The 27410-nt window shown below is 46.2% G+C and overlaps 1 protein-coding gene across 4 annotated transcripts in view; it reads right to left on the bottom strand.

The window, feature by feature from the left end:
* KIAA0753 (KIAA0753 ortholog) overlaps nucleotides 4364–27410 on the bottom strand; it is a 56030-nt gene continuing 32983 nt past the window's right edge. For 3 of the 4 annotated variants that reach the window (XM_003131876.4, XM_005669142.2, XM_005669141.3), the window contains exons 13-19: nucleotides 25503–25581; nucleotides 24128–24211; nucleotides 20986–21171; nucleotides 19773–19854; nucleotides 15510–15630; nucleotides 14522–14746; nucleotides 4364–5952 (exon numbers count right to left, since the gene is read on the bottom strand). In XM_003131876.4, coding sequence (XP_003131924.3) covers nucleotides 5835–5952; nucleotides 14522–14746; nucleotides 15510–15630; nucleotides 19773–19854; nucleotides 20986–21171; nucleotides 24128–24211; nucleotides 25503–25581 — 895 coding nt within the window. In that variant the 3' untranslated portion in view covers nucleotides 4364–5834. The remainder of the gene's footprint in view (nucleotides 5953–14521; nucleotides 14747–15509; nucleotides 15631–19772; nucleotides 19855–20985; nucleotides 21172–24127; nucleotides 24212–25502; nucleotides 25582–27410) is intronic. The other variant, XM_021067711.1, reaches the window with a different exon arrangement.

Genomic DNA, 27410 nt, shown 5'->3' with positions numbered 1-27410 from the left:
CAGTTCCCCTTGCCTGGAGCATCTGTCCCCTGCCTCTATAATTGCTAGAGTCTCAATTATCTTTCAAAGGCTCATTCAAAGGCCACCTCCTCCACGAAGACCCCCAAAATTGCAACCCTCACTTGACACAAGTGAATCACTCCTTTTAATACACAGCCACACTTTCCATTGCTTTCCTCTGTTCCACCTGTGTTTTCATTCTGCCTTACGAAGGTCCACACGCTAACTCTGTCTGAATTTCTGTAGCATGCAGTAGACTATGAGTGACTGTAAATGCAAATTGAGATGTCTTGGGGTAGTTCCTGTTGTGGCTCAGTAGGTTAAGAACCCAAAAAGTATTCCACGAGGAATGCGGGTACGATCTCTGGCCTTGCTCAGTGGATTAAGCATTTGGTGTTGCCGTGAGCTGTGGTATAGGTTGTAGATGCGGTTCAGATCCCTCATTGCTGTGATTGCTGTGGCTGTAGCATAGGCTGGTGGCTACAGCTCCAATTGGACCTCTAGCCTGGAAACTTCCATATGCCACAAGTGTGGCCCTAAAAAAAAAAAAAAAAGAAAAGAAAAGAAAAGAAAAAGCTAGTCTTAAGAAGAAGAAATGCTCCTTTTTGTAGTACACCCCCCTCCAGCTTTGGGTAACATCACCTCGGTTTTCTTCTGGGAAGCTAGCTGCCCCTTCTCCCTGTTCTGTCCATTTGGTTGGGATGCTGTTGATCCATCCTCTTTTCCAGGTAGGCATGTGACTCAGATATGACCAATCAGAGCATGGGGATTAAGTTTGGTACCTGAGATGGGCCAATCAGACCAATGAGCAGTGACCCAGGGGCATTGGCTGGCACTCCTGGGAGGGAGGGGCTGTTCTCTGCTGAGGTTGCCAAGTGGAAAAACGTCAGGCTGGGGCTGCTGGTGCCCATCGTAAGCAGGAATGACTCAACAGGAGGAAGGAGGCAAGGAAAGCACTTTAGAACAAAGCCTCTGAGAAAGCCACAAGGTTCCCCCTTCAAGGTCCTCAGAGATAAACCTAAGAGTGAATATTTATTGAGCACCTACTATGTGCCAAGTGCCATTCTCAGTGTTTGCATGGATTATTTCCCTTAATCCACACAGTAACACTGGGTGGCTACTTCTGTTATCCCCATTTCACAGATCGGGAAACTGAGGCATGGAGGTCCCAGGAGATTTTAACTCACATCCTTAACGGGTCCGTGTTACCACTGGTACACAAGGCAGGGTGGCCATAGTGAGAGAAGAGTGTTTAAAGGCATTTTGTGCATTGTGAAGTGCTGTGTAGATGTGGGATGGGGTTAGACCCCACGTATTCACCTAGCCTCTCCTGCCCCTCAGTCACTCTCTGAGAATGATGCACTGGCTGATCGTGCTTAAGGAGAACCACGTTTCCTCCTGAGCCTGGCCCTGGGGATTGCTCTTTAGGGACCACAAAGGCAGATGGCTACCCTGGTTCTGGTGGCCAGCCTCATCTCCCCAGCTTCCTATGCCATCTTGGAATCCTATCTGCGGGGGGGCCTCCTACGTCATTCAGGCTTAGGGAACCCTGGGCCGTGGTAGATGGTAGAGCCCACGTGTCCAGGATCTGAGAGCTTCTGCCCCCCTGCCCCCAACCTCTATTTTTGGCTGTGCCCACGGCATGTGGAAGTTCCCAGGCCAGGGACCCAAGCCACTGCAATTACAACACTAGATCCTTAACCCACTGTGCCACAAGGGAACTCCCTTCTGCCCGCCTTGACCACACACAGTGTGTCAGAGATGGAAGGCTGCCTGGAATCCTCCCACTTCCAAGTGGGTTGCTGGGCATGGAAAGAAAGAGACTGGGGTCCTAAGGGGCCACCCAGAGAATGGCAGGGATGTTCAATGGGCTTGGCACAGGCACAGTGACCACCTGCAGGGCTCTGCAGCCCACGAGTCGGAAGCCTTAGGCTGACCTCACCCACACTGAAGGGAAGACGGAGGAACAGTGTGTAGGTGGGAGATTCCGGGCAGCCAAATGGAGCAGGAGGAAAATGCACATGCACTAGGAGGTCTGGGGAGGGGGCAGTGAGAAAGCTGGGAGGGGAGGGGATGGGCAGGAGATGAGTGATGCAGGGTGGGAAGCCATCCCCAGAGCGGGGCAGAGGGGGCAGGGGAGGGTTGCCCTGAAAGCAAAAGGGGATAGCGCCTGAGAAGCCAAGGCTGCGACAGAAGGGCTTTGGGAGAGGAGGAATGGCCTCTTCTGGATCCAAGGTGGAAGAGGAGGGGAGGAGCCCCACAGCAGCAGCATCCTTGTCAGGAGAGCCAGAGCTCCGGGAACAAAGAGCAGGAGACTCAGGGGTCTCACGCATTTTGTAGCAGTGGGGCTGGAGGAGGCGGACACCCCCACTGGGGCACTGGGCAGGGGATGGAGGGGGAGGGGACAGATTCCAGGGCAGGAATGGATGGACTCAGCCACAGGAAGGAGTCCAGGCGGGTGGATGGAAAGTCAGCCAGAAAAAATGGTGAGAGGTAGCAGGTTTGGTTTAAGAAAAACCCTTCAGGACTACCAAACAGATGGAGCACAGACAGAGCTAAACTCTAGGATAAAGGGGGTTCATCCCCGAGGGCGGGGGGCAGTCTCGGGGCTCCTTGCCCCAGGCCGAGGCTCAGAGGCCATGCTACAGGCCCTGGGAAGACTGAGAGAGCAGAGCAGGCCTGGTGGCACAGGAACAGGGCCCTGGGCAGGCTGGCAGGAGGGACCTTGGACCAGAGCCCCAGCATGAGGGTGAGGCTCGGCCGCAGCCAGCCCACAGTCATTGTCAGAGCTGCCCCTGCACCAGCGGACCAGTGGACTGAGGTCATCTGGGCCTGAGGGCTGGCCTGGGGCCCACCTGGGACTTCCTGGGGCCTTTACTGAAGACCACAGGCAGCACGCAGGATGGAAAGAAGCCCTTCAGAGCCAGCCTGAACCGTTAGGCTCAACCTAATCAATCAATGGATGCAAGATCTCTTGAACCAACAGAGCTCAATGGGAGAAGCCACTATTCAGGAAGATGGTGATCCCGCCACCGCCTTCCTTCTGCTTCTCAAGAGCGCCAGGAGCTAGGAGCCCTCTGGCCCCCAGACCCCCCCCCCCCCGCCAAAGGGCGCTTCTTCAGTGACCTTTGCATGTGAGCAGACACCCAGTGTACAGGGTTTACAATGAATTCTCCCTCAAGGTTGTAAAACAAAGAGCTCCTCTCAGAAACTACATGGCACCAAAAAGAAAACTGGAAGCTTTCCAACAGGGCTTAGAGCCCCCTCCTCTCCCCTAAGCCCTGGGGGCTTCACTCAGACCCCCACTCCTGCCTTCTGGACCTACCATGCAGAGTTCACGCCTCCACCAGCCCACTCTGCAGAGCAGATAGAGCCCCCATCCCAAACCAGAGCTGATCCCAGGAAAAAGGGAGCCTTCCTTCTCTCATTAACTCAAAAGAATTTACTGAACACCAACTACGTGCTAGGCAGTGGCCTTGCCCTCAAGGACTCAGAGGCAAGCATGTAAACTGGTTAAACCCCTATGGTCCAGTCTGTGAAGCTGGACAGCAGGGTGGGAAATACTTGGGAATTTCAGCACGTCTATCCATCGGAACAGCCTGTGTAACACAGAAATACTACACTTGTGCATTTCTCTGCATTTGAAAATAACACCTGAAAAGTGAGGAGAAAACTGGAGCGGATCAGAGAATGATCTATGCAAGATCAGCCTGTGCTCATGAAAAACAAAAATTCTAGAGGCCCGGCATAGCTGCAAGGCTATCAATAGGAAACTTTATATTTTAAGGATTCAACTTCCCTGTTCGAAAGGAAGTTCTTATCTCCTGTAGTTTATTTTTGCATCTCTGAAGAATGCTTTGGCTGAGGCGGTTCACCGTGGGCCAGGGCTATAAAGCAGACAGCAGACACGGGGGCAGGTGTAAGCCTCACCCAAGAACTCCGAGATGGGGAGGAGCCCCAGCCGGAAGGAGGAACAGGAGAGAAACTGCAAAGATCCACGAACAAAGCAAAGGAGTCTGGATTTGACTCTTCAGCAGATACGAGGTGCTGAGGAAAGGCCTGCTCTGGACAGCGGTGTCCAGGACATGCTGTGCGGGGACAGCAAGAGGCAGGAGGATGCGAGTGGGGGAACTCACAGAACTTCGACAGCCACCTCTATGGGAGCAAGTGACTCCATGGCCACGGCGCTGCTGAATATAGGCTTGTTTGGTCAAGCTACCTCCCCTTTCTGTGCCTCATTTGAGTCATCTGTAAAATGGGAATAATCATAGTATCCACCTCACACAGATATGAGGATTAAATAAATTAATACAGGGAAAGCGTTCAAAGCTAAGCCTGGGACATAGCATGTGCTCAGTAACAGTTAGCTTTTATTATCATTTATTTCCTTCTGTGGGGTGAGGGGTGGCAAATAATCCACTACACTCGTATCAAATATAAACGCATTCTTAGTGGTTTCTGTAAATCACATTTCACTCTGCCTGGAAAATGAAAAGGAGATGCAAATTATTTCCAACAGACATGTACATACTTTAAAATATTGAGTTTATTACAAAAAAAAAAAATCAGCACAGTAAAAACTGCCACACAAATTGTTATCAATGACAGACACTCCTGACAATTCAAGTGTACATACGTAACTCCTTAAATTAAAGACCTTTAATTTCCCTTGAAGTCTTTTAAATTCTGAGGTTGTATAAAATTAAGCAGGAAAGCATTAACATTAAACAAAAATCAATTTTGCACAAGAAAGCGTGATCAAGCATCTTAAGTTATCACCTGAAATACTTGCACTTCAGAGAAAAACCCCAGATGACAAGACTGTAGGTGCTATAAAAAGCTTCACATTATTCCGTGGGGCACCTCACACGTCACTCGCTCTCCACACGTCCTCCGCCAAAGCCTCAGGCAAAAACGCCAGGGAAACTTCTTCCGGGTAGTGGTCTTGTTTTATACCCTCTTCTTCTGAATTCAGGTTCCTTCTTCCTCCCTCCCCGCGGTCTTCACACCGGCCAGGTCTGTTCTCTCCTCCCACACAGGCTCCTTTTTGGTGAAGCTTCTGACCTCAGCCGAGAGGAAAGTGAGCCCTGAACCTCCAAACGGGCCCTGGAGAAGGCTGGCCCTCTCCTGATGTCCTCCAACCTCCTCTGAATCCAGACTGAATTTTTCAGACTAGGTCAACCCACAGCAATAAAAGCCCTGAGGAGCTGAGACTATGAAGAAGCACCTAGGAACTGAGAATTAGAGAAGTGTGTTTATTGTTGTGCACTATTAACTGGTGGCTTCCAGGTTTAACGTCAGAGCAGAGGTTGGCAACATAACGAAGCCCCGTGCTGGACACGCGCCTGCAGCCCAGGATGATGGGCATCCTGAGAGGAAACTGACAAAGAGGGAAACGCGGGCCAGGTGACAGGACCGGGGAGCAGCTGCGCCTGGGCGGGCATCCGTGCCACCTGCGGGGCAACGGCAACTGGACTCCCTGTGTAGAACAGACTATGCATTACCTTTCAACATATTCTGGCCACCAAACAGAGCCAGTGGAGTGGACAGGGTATCTCAGTAGGAAAATCATACATTCAGAAGGTATTACATTGTCATAACCGATTCACATTTCCTGGGCACTGATGAGTATAACACATTCCACCATAAACCACCAGAACCAGGGCTCTGACAGTGAGGAGACGACCTCACTGGCATGTCCTTCCTTTGAGTGAGCAGCGCTTTCTGGGCCTGGATGGGCAGCTGAGGACAACGATGGCCTGGGGCTAAAATGAAGGGTGGGGCCGTCCCTTCTCCAGTCAGTGTGGCAAGAGGGGCCCCGCCTGGGACAGCCTTTATGTAGCCGCCTCCAAGAATTCTGAGGTGAACACGGCTTCTGCATAATCTTCACACACATCCTGAAGTTCAGCAGCCACGGCCCCCAGGGCTTCATCTACCAGCTCGTCTGAAAAGCTGGAAGACAAACAACACAGCTAAAGGTACGCACGGCCAAGTATGGGAGCCACTCTGTCACTCAGCTGAAGAACTTACCAAGCGCCTCCTGAGATTTAAATGGAAACTGCAAAGGCCAAGAAGAGCCAAGATACTTTGACACAAGACCAGCGAGGTGAGAGGCCTTGCTTTCCTGGATAACAAGATGGCGGGGCTCACAGGCCCCAAAGTCGGGCTAGAGGGAGGGGCCCTCACCCGTGGGACGGCTGAAACCAGAGGTGACCGGACACCAACCAGCTGCAACCCAGCCCCGCTGCAGATCCACCTCCCACAGCTGTCCACTTGCCCGACAAGCGAGGCTGGGTCGTGTCCTTTCTCTAAGGGACGGGGCAGGAAACTCCACGTTTCCCTCTCCACACGCACACCCAACGCATCTTCCCCAAACCAAGTAAGTCGCAGACTTGATGTCCCTCAGGCGCACGTCAGTGTCCACGTCCTAAGAACAAGGGCGTTCTCATCAATGTCCCTGACGCAGTTATAAAACACCGATATACTACACTGATCTAGTCTTACCTACAGGCCTTTCCCAAATTTTGGCTAACTGTCCAAAAAGTGTCCTTTAAGAGTAAACCTTCTCTGCACCAGGATCCCGCGCAGGATCCCACGCTGCAGTCGGTGGTCACATCTCTTTAGTCTATTTTTCACCTGGAGTCGTTCTTCAGTCTTCGTCTTTCATGACTGTAATATTTTTCGACGAGTTAAGGTCTTTTTTTTTTTTTAAGAGGTCCCTCACTTTGGGTTTATCCAATGTTTCCGCATGGTCAGGTTCAGGTTCTGCATTTTAGGATCAAACGTCCAGAAGGGATACTGCGTCCCCTCCGTGCATCCATTGATCTCACCATGATGAGTGCTAACTGTGACCCCTTGGTTACGGCGACATCTGCCAGGCTTCTCCCTGGTCCGGGTGAGACTGCCTCTTTGTAAGTCATACATACATGGCGGGGAGATACTTTGAGACTATGTACATATCCTGGTCTCATCGAACTTGCTGCATCAATTATCACAGGGCTGCCGACACTGATTTTGTAATCCCATCGTTCCCTGTCCTTTCCTGGCCAGCCCACACGGAGGAGCTTTCCCTTCTCCTTGACTGTACTTATTTATGTATTTCATTCGTTCATTCATTCTATTGCTTGGCCTTATAGAGTCTTATTTTATTCAATTCTTTTTAATCTGTTTCTACTATTACTGAGTTTGATACTCAAAGTACCACAGACTGGCCAGCAGGAGCCCCTTCACACCAGCTCCCAGGTCCTCTTGACACGTCCCCATCATTCTCTGAACACTTCCTTTCTGGCAAGATGATGTTTCAGGCTCATCTTACATTTTCCCAGCCCGGGTCCTGGAGTCAGCCATTTCTCCAAGGAGTCCTGGTACCTCTTCATGAAGAAGAGTATTTAGAAACCAAACCCTGGGTACTAAGTGTGCCCCTGCTTCTAAATGCTCTCAGCAGAAAAGACTCAGACAGAGAGACAGACACATGAGACCCTCATGTCTGTATCAAAAACCACAACTTCATAATACCCCCCATCCTACTTCAAAACAGGAGACTCATTCTAGCCTCACCCCAGAAACCTGGCTCTCATTATTCACAATATACTTACGTATATTCAATCAATCCTAAAACATAGAGAAAATCATCTTAGAATTGTTAACCCAAGCTGCTGGGTGAAAGAAATCTACCTACTAAAGCTCATACGTGTTTACAGTCTTTCTGTCTTTAGCCAGAGGGTACAGGGTCAAAATACTGCATTCAAAGGCGACTTGGACTAGTTCTTCTCTGTATGTATCCCTGTAGTGTGGTTATTTCTTAGAAATACAGTTAGTTTCCTGTTTCTTTTTGTATTTCAATTTAGGGTCACACTCCCCCGCCCTCGGATCCTTGGTGGTTGGGAGGGAGGTATAGGCAACATCAACATGATTCTAAAAAGTCAGAATTATACCAAAGAAGTAAATGAAGAGAAGCGTCCCGCCCCCTCTACTCCTTCTCCGCCACTCCTGTCCCAGCTGTCCTTCTGTGGCTAATCTGACAATCGCTTGCCTTTTAATGGGTGTGTATTGTTCTTTTTCATTTAATGTATTTCTGATATATTTGAGCTTCTACTACTACAATACGAGGTATGTTCTATTTCCTATTTGTTCTTCTTTTCTGCCTTTTTTAGGATTTTGGGACTTTTTAAAAAAATTACACTCTGTCCTCACTATTAACTTGGATGTTACATACTACTTAGGATACTTCAAGTATAACAATGATATTCTTACCATTTTCCCAGACAATGAAAGGACCTTAGAACACTATTTTATCCTCTTCTCACATATGCTATTGTTATCGTGTATTTCAGATACACACACACATATATATATATATATATCCACACACACCCATAAGACATCAGTTCCTTGTTTTGTATAGTCAACATTCATTTACCTTCATACTGTCTTTTTCTTTCTTTCTTTCTTTTTTGTCTTTTTGCCTTTCCTAGGGCTGCTCCCACAGCACATGGAGGTGCCCAGGCTAGGGGTCTAATTGGAGCTGTAGCCGCCGGTCTACATCACAGCCACAGCAACTCGGGATCTGAGCGGCATCTGCAACCTACACTACAGCTCACGGCAACACCGGATCCTTAACCCACTGAGTAAGGCCAGGGATCGAACCCACAACCTCATGGTTCTAGTCGGATTTGTTAACCACTGAGCCGTGATGGGCACTCCATACTCTATTTCTTAATTCATGCCTTCCTATGTACTTCCGACCTTTCATCTGTGACTGTTTTTGCGCTGCCTGAAAAATATACCCTTTTAATAGTATCTATCGTGAAGGTCTATTGGTAATAAATTTTCTCAGCTTTGTCTGGAATCTTCATTGCCTTCCTTCCTGAAATACATTTCACTGGGCTTAGATCCAGATTGCTAACTTCCTCTTGTAGAACTTTAAAAGAGACGCCAGGTCATCCAGCTTCCACTGTTTGTGTTTCTTTTTTCTTCCTCTGGCTGGTTTTAAGACGTTCTCTTTGTCTTTCATTTTCCAACAATACTACGATATGCTGTGTATGGATTTCTTTTATTTTTCCTGCTTGGAGCCTTTAGAGCTTCTTGAATCTATGTCTGGATACCTTCTGTCACTTGGAAGCCAGCCTTTATCTCTGTGGGTATTGTTTCTGACCCGTTCTCTCGCTCCCTCGCCCTCTGGGACTCTAGCCACATGTACATTAGACCGTGTCCCTTTATCCTCCGTGCCCCTCATCCCCTCTTACTTTCATCCTTTTTTGTGTGTCTCCAAGCACCACCCTGGACATTTTCTTCTGTCCCAAGTCTCTAATTTTTCTTTTGATGAGTCTAATTTACTATTATGCCCATCCAATGAATTGCTCATTTCAGAAATTATATTTTTCAGTTCTAGAATGTTCACGTGGATTTGGTTTACTTCCCAGTTCTCTACCAAAATTCTAAATTGTGTCTTTTCTCTCTATGTACATGGTAGGCAGTTATTCTAGTGTCCATTCTGATGACTCTAATATGTGAGCTGTTGTGGGCTGCATCTTGCTATTGCCATCTCTCTCTGTTGCCTTGCTTTTTTACCATATACCAGACACTGACTTTGAAAACTGTAGAAATAATTTAAATCTTTCTTTCTTTTTTTTTTTTGTCTTTTGTTGTTGTTGCTATTTCTTGGGCCGCTCCCGCGGCATATGGAGGTTCCCAGGCTAGGGGTCGAATCGGAGCTGTAGCCACCAGCCTACAGCCAGAGCCACAGCAACGCAGGATCCGAGCCGCGTCTGCAACCTACACCACAGCTCACGGCAACGCTGGATCGTTAACCCACTGAGCAAGAGCAGGGACCGAACCCGAAACTTCATGGTTCCCAGTCGGATTCGTTAACCACTGCGCCACGACGGGAACTCCGAAATAATTTAAATCTTAAGATGATGTTCTATAACTTCAGAAGAAAGTTAAGTTTGCTTCTTCCTGGTGCCTGGAGCAACAATTTAGAATCGCTTCAATGCAATCTCAGGAAGTGAGATGACGTGGAGCTGAGTGGAGTCCTGAGAGGGCATCCCTGTCATCCGTATTTCGGGGTCCCAATCAGAAGTGAGCAAAGTTCACCGGACCAGCTCCCTACCCTTGGCAAGCGCTGAATTCCCACCTCTGTCCTCTGACCTGAAGAGGCCATGGAAAATGCCACTCATTTTGCCTCCAGAACTGAAAATCCAGTGCCAGACAAGGGCTAACTTCTCTGGGTCTCTGTCTTTTCCAGGATCCTAGCCTAGTTATTCTTCATTATCTAGTTAACTTCCTGGTGCCTTCAAGCACATGTTCTTTCTTATTTATTTTTGCTTTTTAGGGCTGCATCTGCGGCATGTGGAAGTTCCTAGGTTAGAGGCTGAATCGGAGCTGTAGCCTACACCACAGCCACAGCAACTTGAGATCCGAGCCACGTCTGTGATGTACACCACATGGCAACGCCAGATCCTTAACCCACTGAGCAAGGCCAGGAATGGAACCTGTGTCCTCATGGACACTAGTTGAGTTCCTAACCTGCTGAGCCACCACAGGAATTCCTATATGTTTTATTTTAAATCTCAGTTATTCTCAGTGGGAGATGTGGTCCAAATTACCAAGTGCCTCATTACCAGCAGCAGAAGTGATTCCCCTGTTTTCCTGCTTGCTTTACTTTCCATATTCTTATCACGAATTCACCCCCAAACCATGAGAGAAATACAAAGGTGCTACCAACACATCCAGACACACTGGCTAACATACCTGCCCTCTTTAACATTCCCCACCCGGCCTCCAAGCTGGAAACCGTTCCTTCTGGAGCCCTCTGTTCTACTCCCAACTAGACCGGCTGCTGCCCATGCTCACTGAAACATTCTCTTAGAATAGCTTTTGCCATCCTTCTGGAAGTTCCATGTTGGAGTCTTAAGTTTCCTAAATCCTGCCTTCCTCTTTCCAGCACCCTCGTACTGGTGGCACACGCCCTCCGGTAGCTTACTAAGAAAGAGCGCCTTCCCATGCAACTGCATTTTTGGACACATTGCATGCCTTAAACTGTCTTTATGCTACTCTTATTTAATCACTAATTTAGCTGCGCGTGCGGAGTTTTGGGATAAATTTTGGAAATTTGTTCATTTAATGTCTTCCAGCAGGGCTGTTGCTAACAACAACACGCCCTTCTCTTTTCTAATTTTTTGAAGGTGCTCAGTTTTAACTCTCTGGAACCTTCTGTCATCTCCTCCTTACACTGGGATGCCCACAGTTCCTGTGCACAATGACGTGCCATGATGTGTTCTGTTCTATTTATTTATTCATTTATTCACTCACTCATTTGCAGGGGACAACTGGTGAACCCTTTCATTCTAGAGACTAACAGCCCTCTGGGAATTTTTCTCACATATTTCTTCAATAACGTTCCACTCCTCCTTCCCCCTCACATTCTGCAACTCCTATTATTCAGATGTTTTCTCTGTTTTATAGCCTTCAGTGTTGCTGGCAAATGCGGGCTACATTCAAGAAAGAGAATTTCAAATCAGCCTCTTGCTTTCGGACTCCCCTGCACCCATGCCTCTTTGCAAGCACCCAGTGCTTCTCATTCCTCAGTCTTCTAAGGCTCTTCTGCACAAAGCACCTTGGCTCTTGGCTCCGCTCTCATTAGGCACTTGGCTCTCTCTGTTCTGCTAAGTCATTTGCCATTTGTCTAACTGCTTCCTGGCTTCCAAAGTCTCCTCGCTGTTTCGTGTTTGCTGTCGTTTATGGTTTCGTGCCTTTTATTTGGTCTCTGGGGGACACACAGCGGGACGGAGATGCAGGGAGCAGAGGTGATCGCCAGGCCTTCACACGCTCCTTCGCGACCAGACGGCTCCTCATTTGTTCTTCACGCTAGAAATTCTCAAGAGTTTGCTTTCTTTAAAAGCAGTACCTAGGTCTCTCCTTTCACAATCATCCTTTTATTTATATCCAGTTTGTACCATCTACCCCTCTGGATCACCAGGACAGTACTTCTCTTCAGGTAGAAGGAGGAATGGAGACATTAGAAGAAAGGAAAATTCAGCTTATTTCTCCCTCACCCAAGAGACTATCAGATGAAGTCAACTGTTTTTTGGATGCTTTTTCAAGACCTGATCAGCATAATTCTCATTTTTGGAACACTCAAAGAAGAAGCAAAACAGGAGAGATCCAAAACAGAGCTAGAATGTTCAGATGTGCTATTATTCGAGGGTCAAGGACAGGCGAGAACATTCGTGAGGTCCAGGCATACTTTAACAGCTACATCCTCTACGTCTTAGCCTATTATTCCTTGTAGGCTAGAGAGCTTTTCCCTACAGCTACAAAGCAACCATGAACAAAATGTATTGCTAATCAGATGGTAAGAACACACAAGAACAGCCTCCCTTCCTTGGCTTTTTTTGGATTCCCAGTAGGCCAGTTAGTCAAACCAATCTAGACACATTCTGGGCAAATACGAGCATGTGTGTAAACTCAAGTTTACCTACCCTCCTCCCCAGAAAACAAATGTGCACCTCAACCAGCACAATGCATCTCATGCTTTGAAGGGAAGTCTCAAGACTTTGGGCTAAACATGAGGGACTGAGCATACCTGAGAGCTCTGGTCCTACCCCTAAGCACACCAAAATAAAAGGAAACAGATGAGTAAGTACATGAATCTACAAGGAGAAAAAGACAAAAGCAGATTTTAAAAGGCCCAATGTTTTCGGAAGATAAATAGCACATGAAAAAATCAAAACTGACTGAACAGTACCGAGGAAATACAAAGGAAGCTGCACGCATAAGATGTGCAGAGGGAGATGCCAAGGAAAAACAAAACCAGCATCAAGGCTCTGGAAGTAAGAGGACTGGGAACCATGGAGGGAACGAGGTCCTGGGGAGGCGATGAGGACACGGAGTGAGGAGTTAGACTGCTAAGTCCCCACCGTGGCTCCGGACAGCTAAGTGACAAGCCGATCCCTCCCTCGCCCCCACAAGAGAGGGAAGATACAGTCTGCGGAAAAGTATGAAGATAAAGACACTTTTAAGCATGCAAGTCTCAAGAAATGTCCTCTACTACACAAAGCAAGACAGGCTCCGTCAAAGCAAGAGTAAATCGAGAAAAAGGAAAATACGTACATATAGAAAACGAGGGAGTTCCCGTTGTGGCGCAGTGGTTAACGAATCCGACTAGGAACCATGAGGTTGCGGGTTCGATCCCTGCCCTTGCTCAGTGGGTCGAGGATCTGGCGTTGCCGTGAGCTGTAGTGTAGGTTGCAGACGCGGCTCGGATCCCGCGTTGCTGTGGCTCTGGCGTAGGCCGGCGGCTACAGCTCCGATTCGACCCCTAGCCTGGGAACCTCCATATGCCGCGGAAGCGGCCCAAAGAAATAGCAAAAAGACAAAAAAAAAAAAAAAAAAAAAGAAAACGAGGACCCTAACCGAGGAGGGAGATGCTCCCCCGAGGGAGGGGATGACGGCAAAGTCCCAGGACAGGAGCCACACTGCAGATGGAGAAGGCGGCTGCGCCAGACCGGGGTGGAAGGAAAGAGCGTCTCAGGAGAAAAAGTGCGGGTGGAGGCAAGAAACAGAGATTAACCAACATAACTGGTCACAAGGAAAACTACGCTGAGAGGAGTTGGCTAGTACAAGGTGAGCGTTAATAAACATGCAAAAGAATAAGCAAATCAAACTTCAATTATGTGCTTCTGGAATAGGTCTGAAACTTGTTCAAGAAAGAAATGTAATCAGAGTTATCACTGAGCTTGGCTCAATGGTGAAACTTATCTGAATGTTTATAACAAAGTGATACTCATGAGGAATTTAAATTGGGGCCTTATTTTATTTTATTTTCTAATAACTTTATGGCTGCACTCACGGCATATGGAAGTTTCCAAGCTAGGGATTGAATCTGAGCCACAGCTGTGACCTAGGTTGCAGCTGCGGCAACACCAGGTCTTTTAACCCCCTTGTTCCAAGCCAGGATCAAACCCGCGTGCCTGGAGTGACCTAAGCCACCACAGTCAAACTCTTAACCCTCTGTGCCACAGTGGGAACTCCTGGGTGCTATTTTTTAAAAATGGATTTACCTGTATCTTTCAATTAATTATTCACATAAAAGAAGGCTAGCCACTCTTCAAATGTTTAGCAGCAGTGGGACTGCTTCCTGACTCCACAAACTCCCCTTCCCCAGGGAGGCAGCCCCAGAAGGTGAAGCCCCCTGACCGTGCAACCGATCTTGTGTGACCGAAGATCTCTAGTCCTAACCTTCTCCTGCCTGGTCCTAATTCGTGTTCTCTGATGCCGGAGCCCACCAGCCTAAGGAGAGGAGGCTGCTCCTTCAGGCGGCATCGCCGGTGCTGCTTCACCATCTCCTCCCCCTGAAGCAAGGCAGGTGGCAGAGAAAGCCCATTCGCTAGCCCCAAAGCACCCACTGGAAGCCCAGGGCAAAAGCCTGGCCTGGGACCTTGGCCAGTCCCGTCTGCAGCCTCGCTAAGTTAACAGGGGGCCCCTGGTCCTGACCAGAGGTGCATGACCTTCTACTGACCTTTCAGCTATCAGCCAGGGGTTGAAGGCGCCCACGGCCTCGTGTGCCACCACCCGGAGGTAGTGCTCAAAGCGGCTGCAGTAGTCACCGATGCTGCGCCACATGCCCGGCGGGACAGAGAGGGCCACCCGGCCCTCCCTCTGCAGAGAGTCTTCTGAAAGGGAGAGAAGGGGAGCCTCTCTTTTCTCCGATCTCTCTTCTGTTCCCACACTTTCATCCAGGGAACTGAGAGCAAACAAAAATGATGAGAGCATTCAAAAGCATCTGCAAGTGGGGGGGGGAGTCCACTATAAACTCACCCCGACAGTCTGATAAGGTTTCCCTCTGTCTTCCTTCTTCACGGGGAACAAAACTCAATGTCCTGTCACCTGTCACCATTTTCCCTTTACACCAGACTAACCCTCCACACAGGAGGAACTTCTGTCCTGCAAATCTTGCAGTGATCATCTGCATAACCCACCTCTGCCAATTCAATGTGTTCTTTTTTTCTTTCTTTTTTTTTTTTTTTTGGTCTTTGTAGGGCAGCACCCGCACCATATGAAGGTTCCCAGGCTAGGGGTCAAATCGGAGCTGTAGCCACCGGCCTATGCCAGAGCCACAGCAACACCAGAACTGAGCCACGTCTGTGAGCTACAACACAACTCTCGGCAATACCGGATCCTCAACCCACTGAGTGAGGCCGGGGATCGAACCTGGGTCCTCATGGATGCTAGTCAGATTTGTTTCTGCTGAGCCAAGATGGGAACTCCAAATATGATGCTTTTTGATTGTAATAACCCACCATAAGTGACTGAAAGGCTCCTTAGGATGCAAGACACTCAAAGCCCGTCTTATAAACACACTAGTTTTCTGAGCCGCCTTGGAGCTAGGCAAGGCTTTGGTCAAAAGAAGAATCTCCCTCATGGTAACTGAAGTTGAATCTAACAACATCAAAGGCAACCAACTACGATGAAACCCAACGAAACCACACAGGCTTGTGACTACTTACGTGCTGTTGCAGGGCCTCTCCAATACAATGTTCACGTCGGGGTCTTTGCGAGCTGCTGTCTTTGTGATCCTGATTGGATGAGGAGAAAGAGGCCTTTCACTTACTGCTGGGATGTTTTGGTCTAGAAAAAGAGAGGCACAAAATGATGGTATATAAAGAAAAGCTGGAGTACCTTTCAGAGCTGTCCTAGCAGCCAGCGGCCTATGAGGAAGACACAGGCACATCTCTTAAGCATGATGGGTTTAGCTAGCAGTGCAATGGGGGAGAAATGCCCTTGTTTTAAACAAAAGGGTGAATTTGGAGTTCCCCAGTTGGCTCAGCAGATTAAGGACCCAGCAATGTCACTGCTGTGCTGGGGTTGCTGCTGTGGAGTGGGTCTGATCCCTGACCCGGGAAACTTTTGCATTCCAGAAAACAAACAAATGAAAAATGAAAAGGGCAACTTGAAAGTTACCAAGAAACAAACCAATGAGGAGTCAGTGTTAAGAAATAAGGAAGTCCTCTAGAAGCTTCTGCCAGCTCTGAGGAAGACTTCCTGAAGAGGTCCAGGCAAAGCCAGGTTCCATTAGGCTCCGGCCCTTCACCCAAGGAGTCTTAAGCAGTTGGGTTTGTTTTTTAACCTTTAAGTGGTTTGATTACTGGAAAAGGAAAAAACCACTCACACCTGAATGCTTAATTAGCTGATTCAATTTGTCTGTGGGCTTTGCTGGAAAAATCTGCATGATGACAGTCAAAACATTACCTTATTAACTATACCTTGCAGGCTTGACAGCTCTTTTGAGTTTTGGATTATTTATCATTTGAAATGCATTTCAAATGTAGAAAGAAAATTGTCTTTCTCTTAGGTAAGGAGCAAGTGTAAGTCAAACAACTTTCTCTGACTCACGTTTATATGTTTGTGATTTTTCACTGTCAAACAGAAATACTGCCTAAGTCAGTTTTTATAAATATTACCCAGAGTACAATCAATTTTCAATTGATTTCAGAAAAGAGAGGATAAGAGATACAGATTCGACACTGACCAATTAAAAAATCACTTTAAATTTGGTTTTGTGATGCATCTGAACATACAATCCCAATGACCAGAAGCAGAGGGTGCTTATGACGATTTCATGATTCTGGAAAATCCAAAAATTCATTTCATTCCTTGGTGCTCTACAGAGCTCCCTTTAAATGCATACTTAGACTCTAGCAGAGTCAGAGGTAGTGACTAATAATTTAAATTGTCCTTGAAAAAGAGAACAGTGAGTCCTTGGTAAGGCTGTCTTCTGCATGATGCAACCTAACTGTGGCCAATGGCCAAACCATCAGTGAAACAGTTGCCCTTCAACACTTCCCTTTCCTCTGCTTCCACATGGAAAGATGCTGAAACGCCCACTGATCCACTAAGCAAGGATGAGAAGGGACCTCCTTGTGCCAGGTCCCTGGTGGGTGCAGTTGGGACACAACTGAATAAGACAAAAAACTCTCTGGCCTCAAAGACCCTGTGGCTCAGTTGGAAGAGATAAGCGCCCCCCCCACCCCGCCACCCAAAGAGCTCTAACGGGGTAGGAGATGCCAGAAGTCTATGGAGTTCATGGGAAGGGAGCAAGTTCTGGTCCAAGAAAGCCGGAAAAGCACTGTACAAGGAGTATCACGTGCACTGGCCCTTGAAGAATGGGTCAACCGTCAAGTGAGGATGAAAACGGAAGCTGGAGTAAGGCTGGAGGAACGAGAGAACAACACGAACAAAGAACAGAGCTTGAAAAATTACAGAAAACAAACGGCACGAATTCTCCTAGTGCTCAGATGGCCCACCTTGCTACCAAAATTTGACACGGAGAATACTTTCCCTAAAACAATCCCCCAAACTCCTACTCTACAAACAGTACATACACCCAAGCTGCTGGGCAGACCTTCCAGACCCGCCATTTCCTTTACTCCTCTTAATACTCAGAGCACAGAAATGTCCTCAGAGGTAATGTTTAACCATGTTCTATTTTCCTCCTTTCTTGAGTAAAGTAGTAGCTGATAAGCATGAGTCAAAGAGAATTTGAGTAACACTTCCCAGCCCCAATTGTGATAGTAGCCTAGCAACTGCAGCCAAAATGCGCATGTAGGAATTTTTAAAAGTGGGAGAGAAAAGTGAAAGTCTCCTCAACAAATGGTGCAAGAACAGATGCATATCCATTGGCGGAAGATGAACCTCGACCTTACCTCAAACCACAGGCCAACCTTATTCGAGATGGCTCATAGGCCTACACATAAAAGCTAAAACCACAGAGCTTCTAGAAGAAAACAAAGGCCTCTCTTCTCGACTTGCGGGCAGGCAAAGGTTTATTAGATCAAACAAAGCAAAGACTATACAAGGAAAAATATGTAGGTTAGATTTTATCAAAATTTTAAATGTATGCTCATAATAAAACACATTTGAGGAAATAAATCCATGAGCTACAGATGGGGGAAAAATATTTGCAAACATGCATCTGAGTAGATGAGCGGCTGCTGGGGCGAGGGGAGGAACGGGGAGTGACTGCTGATGGATGCAGGGCTTCTTTACAGGGTGATGACAATGCTCTGGAATTAGACAGCAATGACGTCTGCACAGTTCTACAAATGTACTAAAACTACTGAATGCTTCATGAGTTTTATGGTATGGGAATTATATCTCAGGAAAGCTATAACATATGTACATATATGACAAAGAACTTGTACCCAGAATGCATAAAGAATTCCTACAACTCAAAAATAAAAAGACAACCCAGTTTTTTTAAGTACACAAAAGATTTAGACACTTCACAAAGGAATATAGACAAATGACTAATAATACTGAAAATGTTCTAAACATCATCCACCAAGGAAATGAAATTAAAGCCACAAAGCAATATCGCTACATGCCCACCGGAATGGTTACAGTGAAAAAGACTGACAACGCGAATGCTGGCAAGGATCTTCAGCAAGAGGAACTCAGTGCAGATGGGAGTGTAAAATGGTACGGCCACTCTGGGGAAAGGTTTGGCAGGTTTTTTTACACCTACCCCATAACGTGGCAAGTCGACTCAGGTATTTATCCAAGAGAAATGAAAACTTAGGTCCATAGAAAGACCGTATATGAATATGCTCACAGTGGATTTATTTCTAAGAGATCAAAACTAGAAATAACCACAGGCAAATGGAGAAATGAGATGTGGTACATGTGTACAATGGAGTACTACTCAGCAATGAAAAGGGATGAACACTGATTCAAAGTGTGGCAGGATGAACAACGGCTCCCCAGGATGTCCGCATTCCAATCCCTGGAACCGGTGACTATGCCCTCTGTGGCAAGAGGGACTTTAAGTTAAGGATCTAGAGATGGGGAGGGTAACCTGAGTCACTGGGCTGGCCCTAAATGTGATCAACATGTCCTCGTGGGCGGGCAGAGGAAGACTTGATGACAGAAGAGGAAGAGGCAGTGGGATAACACAAGTGGCCTGGAGTAACACGGCCACCAGCCAAGGATTGCAGGCAGCCTTAGAAGCTGGAAGAAGGAACCAGCCCTACCAACATCTTGATTTTAGCCCTTTAAGACTCGCTTCAGACCTCTGACCTCTGGGAACTGTAAGAGAATAAACGTGCTTTAAATGACTAAATTTGTGCTTTAACATGCTAAAAACAGTCTGTTACAGCAGCAATAAGAAACAGGCCACAGATAGACCTACAAAACACCATGATAAATGAAACAAGCCTTAGACAAAAGAGTAAATAGGCATATGATTCCGCTTACATGAAATTCTAGAACAGGCAAAACTAATACATGGTTAAAACAGAAAACAAAAAACAGTGATTGCCTGGGTGGCGGGAAGCTCATTGGGAAGGACCCTAGGGAACTTCCTGCCATGATGGTAATCTCCCTTTTGAAAGGAGTTTGGGTAAGAAAGCCCATTTGTTAAAACCTATCGAATAACACAGTGAAGATTTGTGCATTTTATTATATGTAAATTTTATCTCAAAAGGAAAAAGAGCCATAAATACATATCAAACGCTAGTTGCTGATATACAGATTGGGATATTTTATGATGCTCTGTACTGATGCCTGCAACTTACTTTGAAATGCATCCCAAAATAAGATGAATTGACAGATGGACAGAAGACAAGCAGACATATGATAAAGCAAATACAACATGTTAATTATTGAATCTAGAAGATGGGTACATGGGTGTCTACTGCAGAATTTTTTAAAACTTTTCTGTTTGAAATTTTTCAAAAGATAATGTTGGGGGGGAAAGTGGGGGGAACACTCACCTTTTTTTTCTTCCTGCATCCAAAGATGAGGATCGGTATATACAATTTTACTGTATCTTTGGCGAACTGTCTCCTGGTATTTCTTTAAAAAAAAAAAAAAAAAAGTTTAATTTTAATGTGGCAAAAAAAAGTTTCATTACAAACCTGAGCCAGCACAGCAGACCTTTGCTATAGATGCATTGCCAGAAACAAGCATCTCCCAGGCCAGGAAATGATCAGTTCATGAGGTGAAGGTTAAAATAAAATGAAGCAATTAATCTAATTAATGTAATCTAGACCAGCACTGCCCACTAGAACTTGCTATGATGACGGAAATGTTCTATTTTTGCCGTTTCCAATACACTAGCCACTAGCTATTGACCACCTGAAATGTAACATATTTAATCTTAATTAATTTATATTTAAATGGCCACCGGTGGCTAGAGACTACCAATGTGGACACTTTGGGTCTAGACAGTTATCCCCACGAAGGGGGGAATCAGTTACAAGACTAGGATACACTACACATTTTAAAATTTTCACAAACCAACTAAACCTACAGTGTTTCTATCTAGCAGCTAAGCCAAAATGAGATTTAATCACAGTGGAGTTAACAAAAAAAAAAAAAAAAAAAAAAAAAATGCTGAAGCAGGAGTCAGGAGACCTGGATTCTCATCCCAGCTCCGGCGGGAATTTTTTTTATGACCTTGGCCGTATCACTTACTCCCTTATTGTGGCTCAATTTCCTGCTCAGAACAATCCAGGAGTTGGTGTGGGTAATGTCTGAAGTCTAAAATTTTCTGAGAAAAGCATTCTAACACAGTATCATGGGAATTAAAGAAGGTAGAGTTATCTGTGATGTGCCGGGATCAGGAGCTAGCAGGACAGAGGAGACAATGGAGCAGCATTTAGAAGCTGAGGGATTCAGAAGCTGATGGTCCCATTTGTGGGACTGGGCTCTGGTCCAGGGGTTTTCGTCTCTCACGTCAATGATGAGTCACATGTCACGTAGTATGTTGATGCTTCATATCTCCTTTGATCCTTAAATACACCCTACTTATTAGAGAGGGTAAGCGACTTTACCAAAGCCATTCCCTTGGCTGGTGGTCCAGTTGGGATTTAAACCCCGGACCAGGTGGCTCTAAAGTTCTAAGCCTCAGAAGCACGAGAGGGAGGTGTGCTCAGCAGAAGGCAGCCCCCACGGGCCGAGCAGAGCTGGCAGCCCCGACCTTACTTCCATTTCCTCCATTCGGAGCATCATGGTCTCCAGATACGGGCTGTCCCTGCTGTCCCCCAAGGTGGCCAAGGTGTCAGACTCCAAGATCTTGGAGTGAGTCACAGCCCAGAGCTCATGAGCAGTATCGTCCAAAAAGTCATCCAGCTGACGAATGTTACTGGGTCCACAGTCAATAGCTGGAGCCTACAAAACAAGGGAAGGGATGCAAAGGCAACACAAAAACAGCTTAAAATGAAGGTTGATCACAGTAAACGTAGTGATCCAACGGGCAGAACCTCGACGCTAAATCTAACCTCCCCTAAGTCGGTAAACAGCAAGAATTTCTACCAGCTATTTAAACACAGCATCAATTAAGTTATATACCACTATTGCCCATGGAAATTATCATTCCCACCTGCTTTACCAGTCGGTAAAGCAAATACCTTCCTTGCGCTACGCTTAGAACGTCCAATGTGCACGTCATGTACTCCAGAGGGTGTATCTACTGTGTTCTCTTTCTGTTCAGGGCTTTGTAGAAACATCTGTTCATGACATCACGAAGTTCACGATTCTTATCTTTGCTTGAAACTTCCTACCTTTAACCTGGAAGAGCTTTACTGGCCTTTCTTGACCTTGTGTTCTTTACACTCGCATTTAGAGCTTGCGAAAGGCATTTTCACATGCATTGTATGTACTTCTTTTGATTGTAATATGTGTCTAGAGTCTGCTCCAAAAGAAGCTTTTACAAAGAATGTCTGCTGGGGACAAGATCTTCTCAGGCTCTGGAATGAGACATTTCTGGAACTAAATCCTGGTTCTGCCCACTGACACACGGCTGCAAGCGTGGGCAAGTTTACTCAGCCTCTCTGGGCCTCAGTTCTCTGGTGTGCAACATGGAAATAATAATCTTACATTTCCGAGTTGTAAGGATTACATGAGCACTTGCATGTCAGAAACTTAGAATGTGGCACAAAGTTAGACAAATGAACGATGTCTACCATAGTAACTTTAAAAACCTTTTAAAGGTTCACAGAAGAAAATATATCAATGCCCAGTCAATATATGAAGAAATGCCCAAGCTTAATCAAAATTAAAGAAATAAAAGTCAGTTAATAACCAATACAATTACCAAAAATACTCGACAAACCAATAATAAAGGTCTAGTTAAGAAAGATGTGTGTGTATTTGTATGTATAATATTTTTCATTTTTAATAAAGACTGGAATATCAAGAATACTATAAGATAAGGAAGGTCCCCAGTGTGCTGATATGGAAAGACTACCAAAATATACTATAAAGAAAGAAGCTGGGTACAGAAGAGCGTACAGTTTCCATTTATGCAGGGGGAAGGAGGGAGAGGTTTAGGTGTTTATATTATACTCTCTGAATTTTGTGAATTTTTAGCCTTGTGCATGTATAACTTTTAATTAAAAAAAACCTCATATACTTTGGAAAAATTATTTGAAATGCAAGTTCAATTAATGACAATAGCAGCAAGAGAAATCTATATGCCTTCTAAGAACGTTTTTCTGGTATCAGAGATCATTTCCTCTGTAAGTAAATGTACTGAGAGCTGTATTTTACTTGTACAGAGCAGCAAATGTCTCCATTTTAGAGGTGAGAATTCTGAGAATTTGTGTTCAAGGTCCCACGGCTGTTAACACAGCAAAATAACTCTCTTTACTTCATCATGCCAACATCACTGGGTTCGTTTTTATTCAGTTATTTATAAACACTGTCTCTTTTTTTGGCCGCTCAAGTTCCCTGACATGCTCAAGTTCCTGGGCCAGGGATCAAACCTGTGCCATAGCTGTAACCAGAGCCATAGCAGTGAAAATGCCGGATCTTTAATCTGCTGAGGCCATGAGGGAACTTCTACAAATACTGACTCTTGATGATACTGCCTGGGAATCTCTTTGCAATGATGCTGATATTTAACAGCAGCCCAAAATACTAAATATGGGATACAGCTACTTTGCTTTTTCAATAATTTGTATTAAAGACCAATTAATGCCTACAGAATGATTCTTATATACAAGGCTGATCATTCCTAGTAATATTCAAACATATATACTTCACTGACAGCATTTATCACTTCATTTTTCTTTCACACTGAAATGCCATATGGAGTTGCCTCCCTAGATTAGACATTAATCGCATTAACTGACCAGGGGAAAAAAGCATCATTTGGTGGCTATGCTTATGTAAAACACTAAGCCATAGCACGCCTGGTCTGCAGAGCTACACGTAGGCTTTCAGCTTCCAGTCTCAGAGGCCTTATCTCACATGAAATTCAGTCACAAAACACTGGTACAATAAAATTACAATCGCAAAAATTACGGAAATATGCCAAAGCCAAACAATTGTTTAATAGTCAGAATAGGTATACACTCTCAAAATCGACTTTCTTCCTGTTCCTGAGGTTGTTGGGCTGGTGGAGCTTCACTCCAACTTCCTTCTGACTCTGAAATCTCACCTGCTCTGCCCGTTACTGGCTCTGAGCATGGACAGGGCTAACTTCTCTCCAGCTCCTCAAGATCCACTGGATGCAGGCTGCGCCTCCCTCCACAGCCCCAAGCCCACGCGGGGCAGGAACATTCCCGCTGACGCTGAACGCAAGTCCTCTGGAGGAAGCGCAGGGGGCGGTGGGGGGGGCACCACATGCTGTGTTTTCACTTTTCTCAAATGTTATCTTTTCTTCCCGGGCCACCTTTTCTCTCTGCCAGGCCAGATACTGGTCCTTATTAGGCACTCAAATATGCTTGCCTAACAATAAACTGACGGCCCTTAGTATAAAGGAAATTAGGCCAGTAATGAGCAAAAGGAGGCTGAATGAGAGGAAATGAGGGCAGCCATTCTTCAGCTGCAGGCCGTCAACATTCAGGGTCACGCAGTGTACCCGCATTCGGTCATCAGGAAGAAAGAGAAAAGCTGCTGACAAAAAATGTCTGTGAGCTGTTTGCAAGGCTCATCTAAGTCATAACATTAAACACGTGCCACAAAAATTAACATGCCAAATATGAAAAATAACCTCCACTCTGGAGTAGGACAGTCTAGCGTTTGCAGAGTAATCTGCCTATCGCTTTTCCTTATAACGGAAAACATTATCGTGCAATAATACCAGCGTCAGCCCTGAATGCCAGCCCCTCACAACACGCACCTCCTCGGCAGGCCGGGCTGTCGCTGCGTTTACTGATGGCTGATTCTTCAAATGAGAATCTGCTTCCAGAGAAGAATTGACTCTCTATTAAAAGAGACAAGCACACTCATGAATTATGAAAATTTACAACCCATGTTAGTCCAAATGAATTCTGCTCCCAGAATAACTTCTGTGTGGAACTGTTCATCAGCTTTGGCTATATTAGGCTTTTTGGGGCAATTCAAAGCACTTTGTCTTCATGAAAATAAATACCATGTGTTGATCTTGGCTCTCTGCCCCTGTTCTTCCTTCAACTTTGTAAACATAGTCGGAGTAGCTGTGTGTTTTTAGGCAATTACTCAACCTCTCTGTTCCAGTTTCCTCAATGATAAAATAAGGAGTTAGACAATGGGGCCTCCGAGAGCCCTCTCAGTTCTACAGTCCTGAGATATCCATGGACTCTAACGATAACCTAACATTTCTAAGACCAAGAGATACAGAAGTTCAGTGGCCTCTTTAGGGACCCAAAATGTCGTTCACTCCACATAAGATTACAGTCCTCATCTGTGGCCTCGTCTTGCCACACAAACAAATGCTTCCATTTACAGGGCAGCTCTATAAGATCTGGCCATAGAATCCAGCTCGCTGCTTAGAGGAGAATGGCACACCTACTGGTGACGCCCTAAATATCATCTCAAAGAAAGTACTGGCTTGTGCGCAGAAGTTGTTCTAACATCTCTCTCCTCTGGAAAAATTGAGCTAATCATTCCAAATCACTGAAGTGAGCGAGCACAGGATTAGTGTGGAAGCAACGAACAGAACACTAACATCACTGAGAGATCCATTTGATTAAGAATGGAAATTGGGAGTTCCCGTCGTGGCTCAGTGGTTAATGAATCCGACTAGGAACCATGAGGTTGTGGGTTTGATTCCTGGCCTTGCTCAGTGGGTTAAGGATCCGGCATTGCTGTGAGCTGTGGTGTAGGTAACAGACACAGCTCGGATCCTGAGTTTCTATGGCCCTGGTGTAGGCCGGCGGCTATAGCACCAATTCGACCCCTAGCCTGGGAACCTCCACATGCCGTGGGTGTGGCCCTAGAAAAAGAAAAAAAAAAAACAGAAATTGCAATTGAAACTCATTCCTCGAACTAAAAATCTCACCTTTCCCAAAAGTGGCACACTCCCTGTCTCCCCCCACCTTTACCCCTCACCCGCAATGGTAGACACATCAGTGGTGTGGGTGCCCAAAAGGGCTCCCTGCCCCTCTGTGCCCACACCACAGAGCACAGGGCAACTGCTGGACAGTTGCTCAGCCTCACAAAGGGTCAGCGTGACCTCTGGAGCAGCTCCTATTCGAGAACTTCCAAAAGGCAAGCACGTGGGATGAACTCATTACCTGGGCCTTGACCAAGAGAGGCTTCAAACGCTCCAGGACTGCCTTCTCCACTTTGTCCGCTAACTGGGTGGCAGAAACACTATTGGGAAATGAGATTGAAAAGTAAAATCCAAAGCAAGAAAATACCCTCTCATGCACATTTACTTACCACCCATGTGCAGGGAAATCCATGACTACCCACATCACGGGGCCTCTCTCGTTTTCATGGCCATACAATCCCTGGGGATCACGATAAAAGCAGATTCTGGTTCGGCTGGTTTGAGGGGGCCTGAGATTCTGCATTTCCAGCACGCTCCAGGTGATGCAACACCATTAGTCCTGAACCCTACTCTGAGGACAAGCGCTGAGATAACATCTGAATACGTGTATTAGGCTCTGAGCCCATTTTGAAAGAATAATGGGCTTTAAACAACTTAAGAGGGCAAAAGACTGAACGAATAAAACTAATTTTATTCTCTCTGAAACCCCACAATAATAGAATTAGATTTAAACTCACAAATCAAGGGGGGAAAATGGTGCTGTAAAGAAGGACAAAAGTGGTAAGTAACTTAGGGATCAGAGAAAGCTGAACTGGCTGGTAACAGGAAAGCCTGAGAGCTACACAATTTGTGCTGCTGCCCAAAGAGGCACAGGACTGCAGCGCCAGGTACACCTAGGCCTGGGGTGAGCTGGGAGGAGGGGCTTAAATACAGAGGACAAGGGTCACATGGTGTTCGAGAAGTTAGATCCCTGGGTCCCGCTCCCTCCTTCCACATCTGGACCCTGCCTCCCTCCAGCTCTGAGAGAAGTCGGCCTGCTCATTCTCTGGAGGGGCCTCTGGACCAGAGACCACAGGTGCCCCACTGAGAAGAAGGGACTTGCGCATGCATGATGAATGCTGAGTGGAAAGCCTCACAGCCTTTCAGCCCAACCCAGCTCCTAGGACACCAGCACCTAGGTCCTTACTTTCCGGGCAGAAGGTAAGACTCTTCTCTGGGATCTCTGGGTGGTTTGACCCATCCCAAAGGAAAGACCTAAAGACCCCTGGGAGGGTCCCTAGCAAACAGTCCACCCAGGTGACCCTAGGGTAAAGCTCAAGGTCCAGCATCCTTTCATCAGAGGAGCCAGAAGAGCCAGATACCCGTTAGGAAAACAATGAATCTTGATCAGCATCTCATAAAGAGAAATTAATTCAAAATGGACCACAGACTGAGAAAACTAAAACTGTTAAGCATTTAGAAGAGAACAGAGACTAGCTTTGAGACTTTAGCACTGGCAATGATTACTTAGTTCACAAAAAAAGACTAACTGTAAAATGGAAAAACTGGTAAGTTGACCTTAATCAAAATTTAAATCTTCTTGAAGTTCCCGTCGTTGCACAGTGGTTAACGAATCTGACTAGGAACCACGAGGTTGTGGGTTCGATCCCTGGCCTTGCTCGGTGGGTTAAGGATCTGGTGTTGCCGTGAGCTGCAGTGTAGGTAGCAGACACGGCTCCGATCCCACATTGCTGTGGCTGTGGTGTAGGCCAGCAGCTACAGCTCTGATTAGACCCCTAGCCTGGGAACCTCCATATGCTGCAGGAGCGGCCCTAGAAAAAGGCAAAAAGACAAAAAAAAAAAATTAAATCTTCTTTCTAGTCATCAAAAGATACCATTAAGAGAATACACAGGCAAGCCATAGCACTGGGGGAAAATACTTGCTGTACATATTCTGACAAGGGTCTAAAGTCCAGAAAGTATTTTTTAAAACTCCTAAAAATCAACAATTAAAAAAAAATAATAATAATGGGCAAAAGACTTGAAGAGACACATTGCAACAGGCACTTTAGAGAGGTTAGGCCCAAACGGTCCGGGTTGGTGGTGAAACAATGGAGACCAACTAGAACAGGCGAGCGTTCACGGACGTCTTCCTCAGAAGCAAAGACAT

This window comes from Sus scrofa, chromosome 12, assembly GCF_000003025.6.
Source record: "Sus scrofa isolate TJ Tabasco breed Duroc chromosome 12, Sscrofa11.1, whole genome shotgun sequence".
In the NCBI taxonomy this organism is placed as follows: Eukaryota; Metazoa; Chordata; class Mammalia; order Artiodactyla; family Suidae; genus Sus; species Sus scrofa.
Note: the sequence above shows the minus strand (reverse complement) of the source record. Positions and strands in the feature narration are given on the sequence as shown.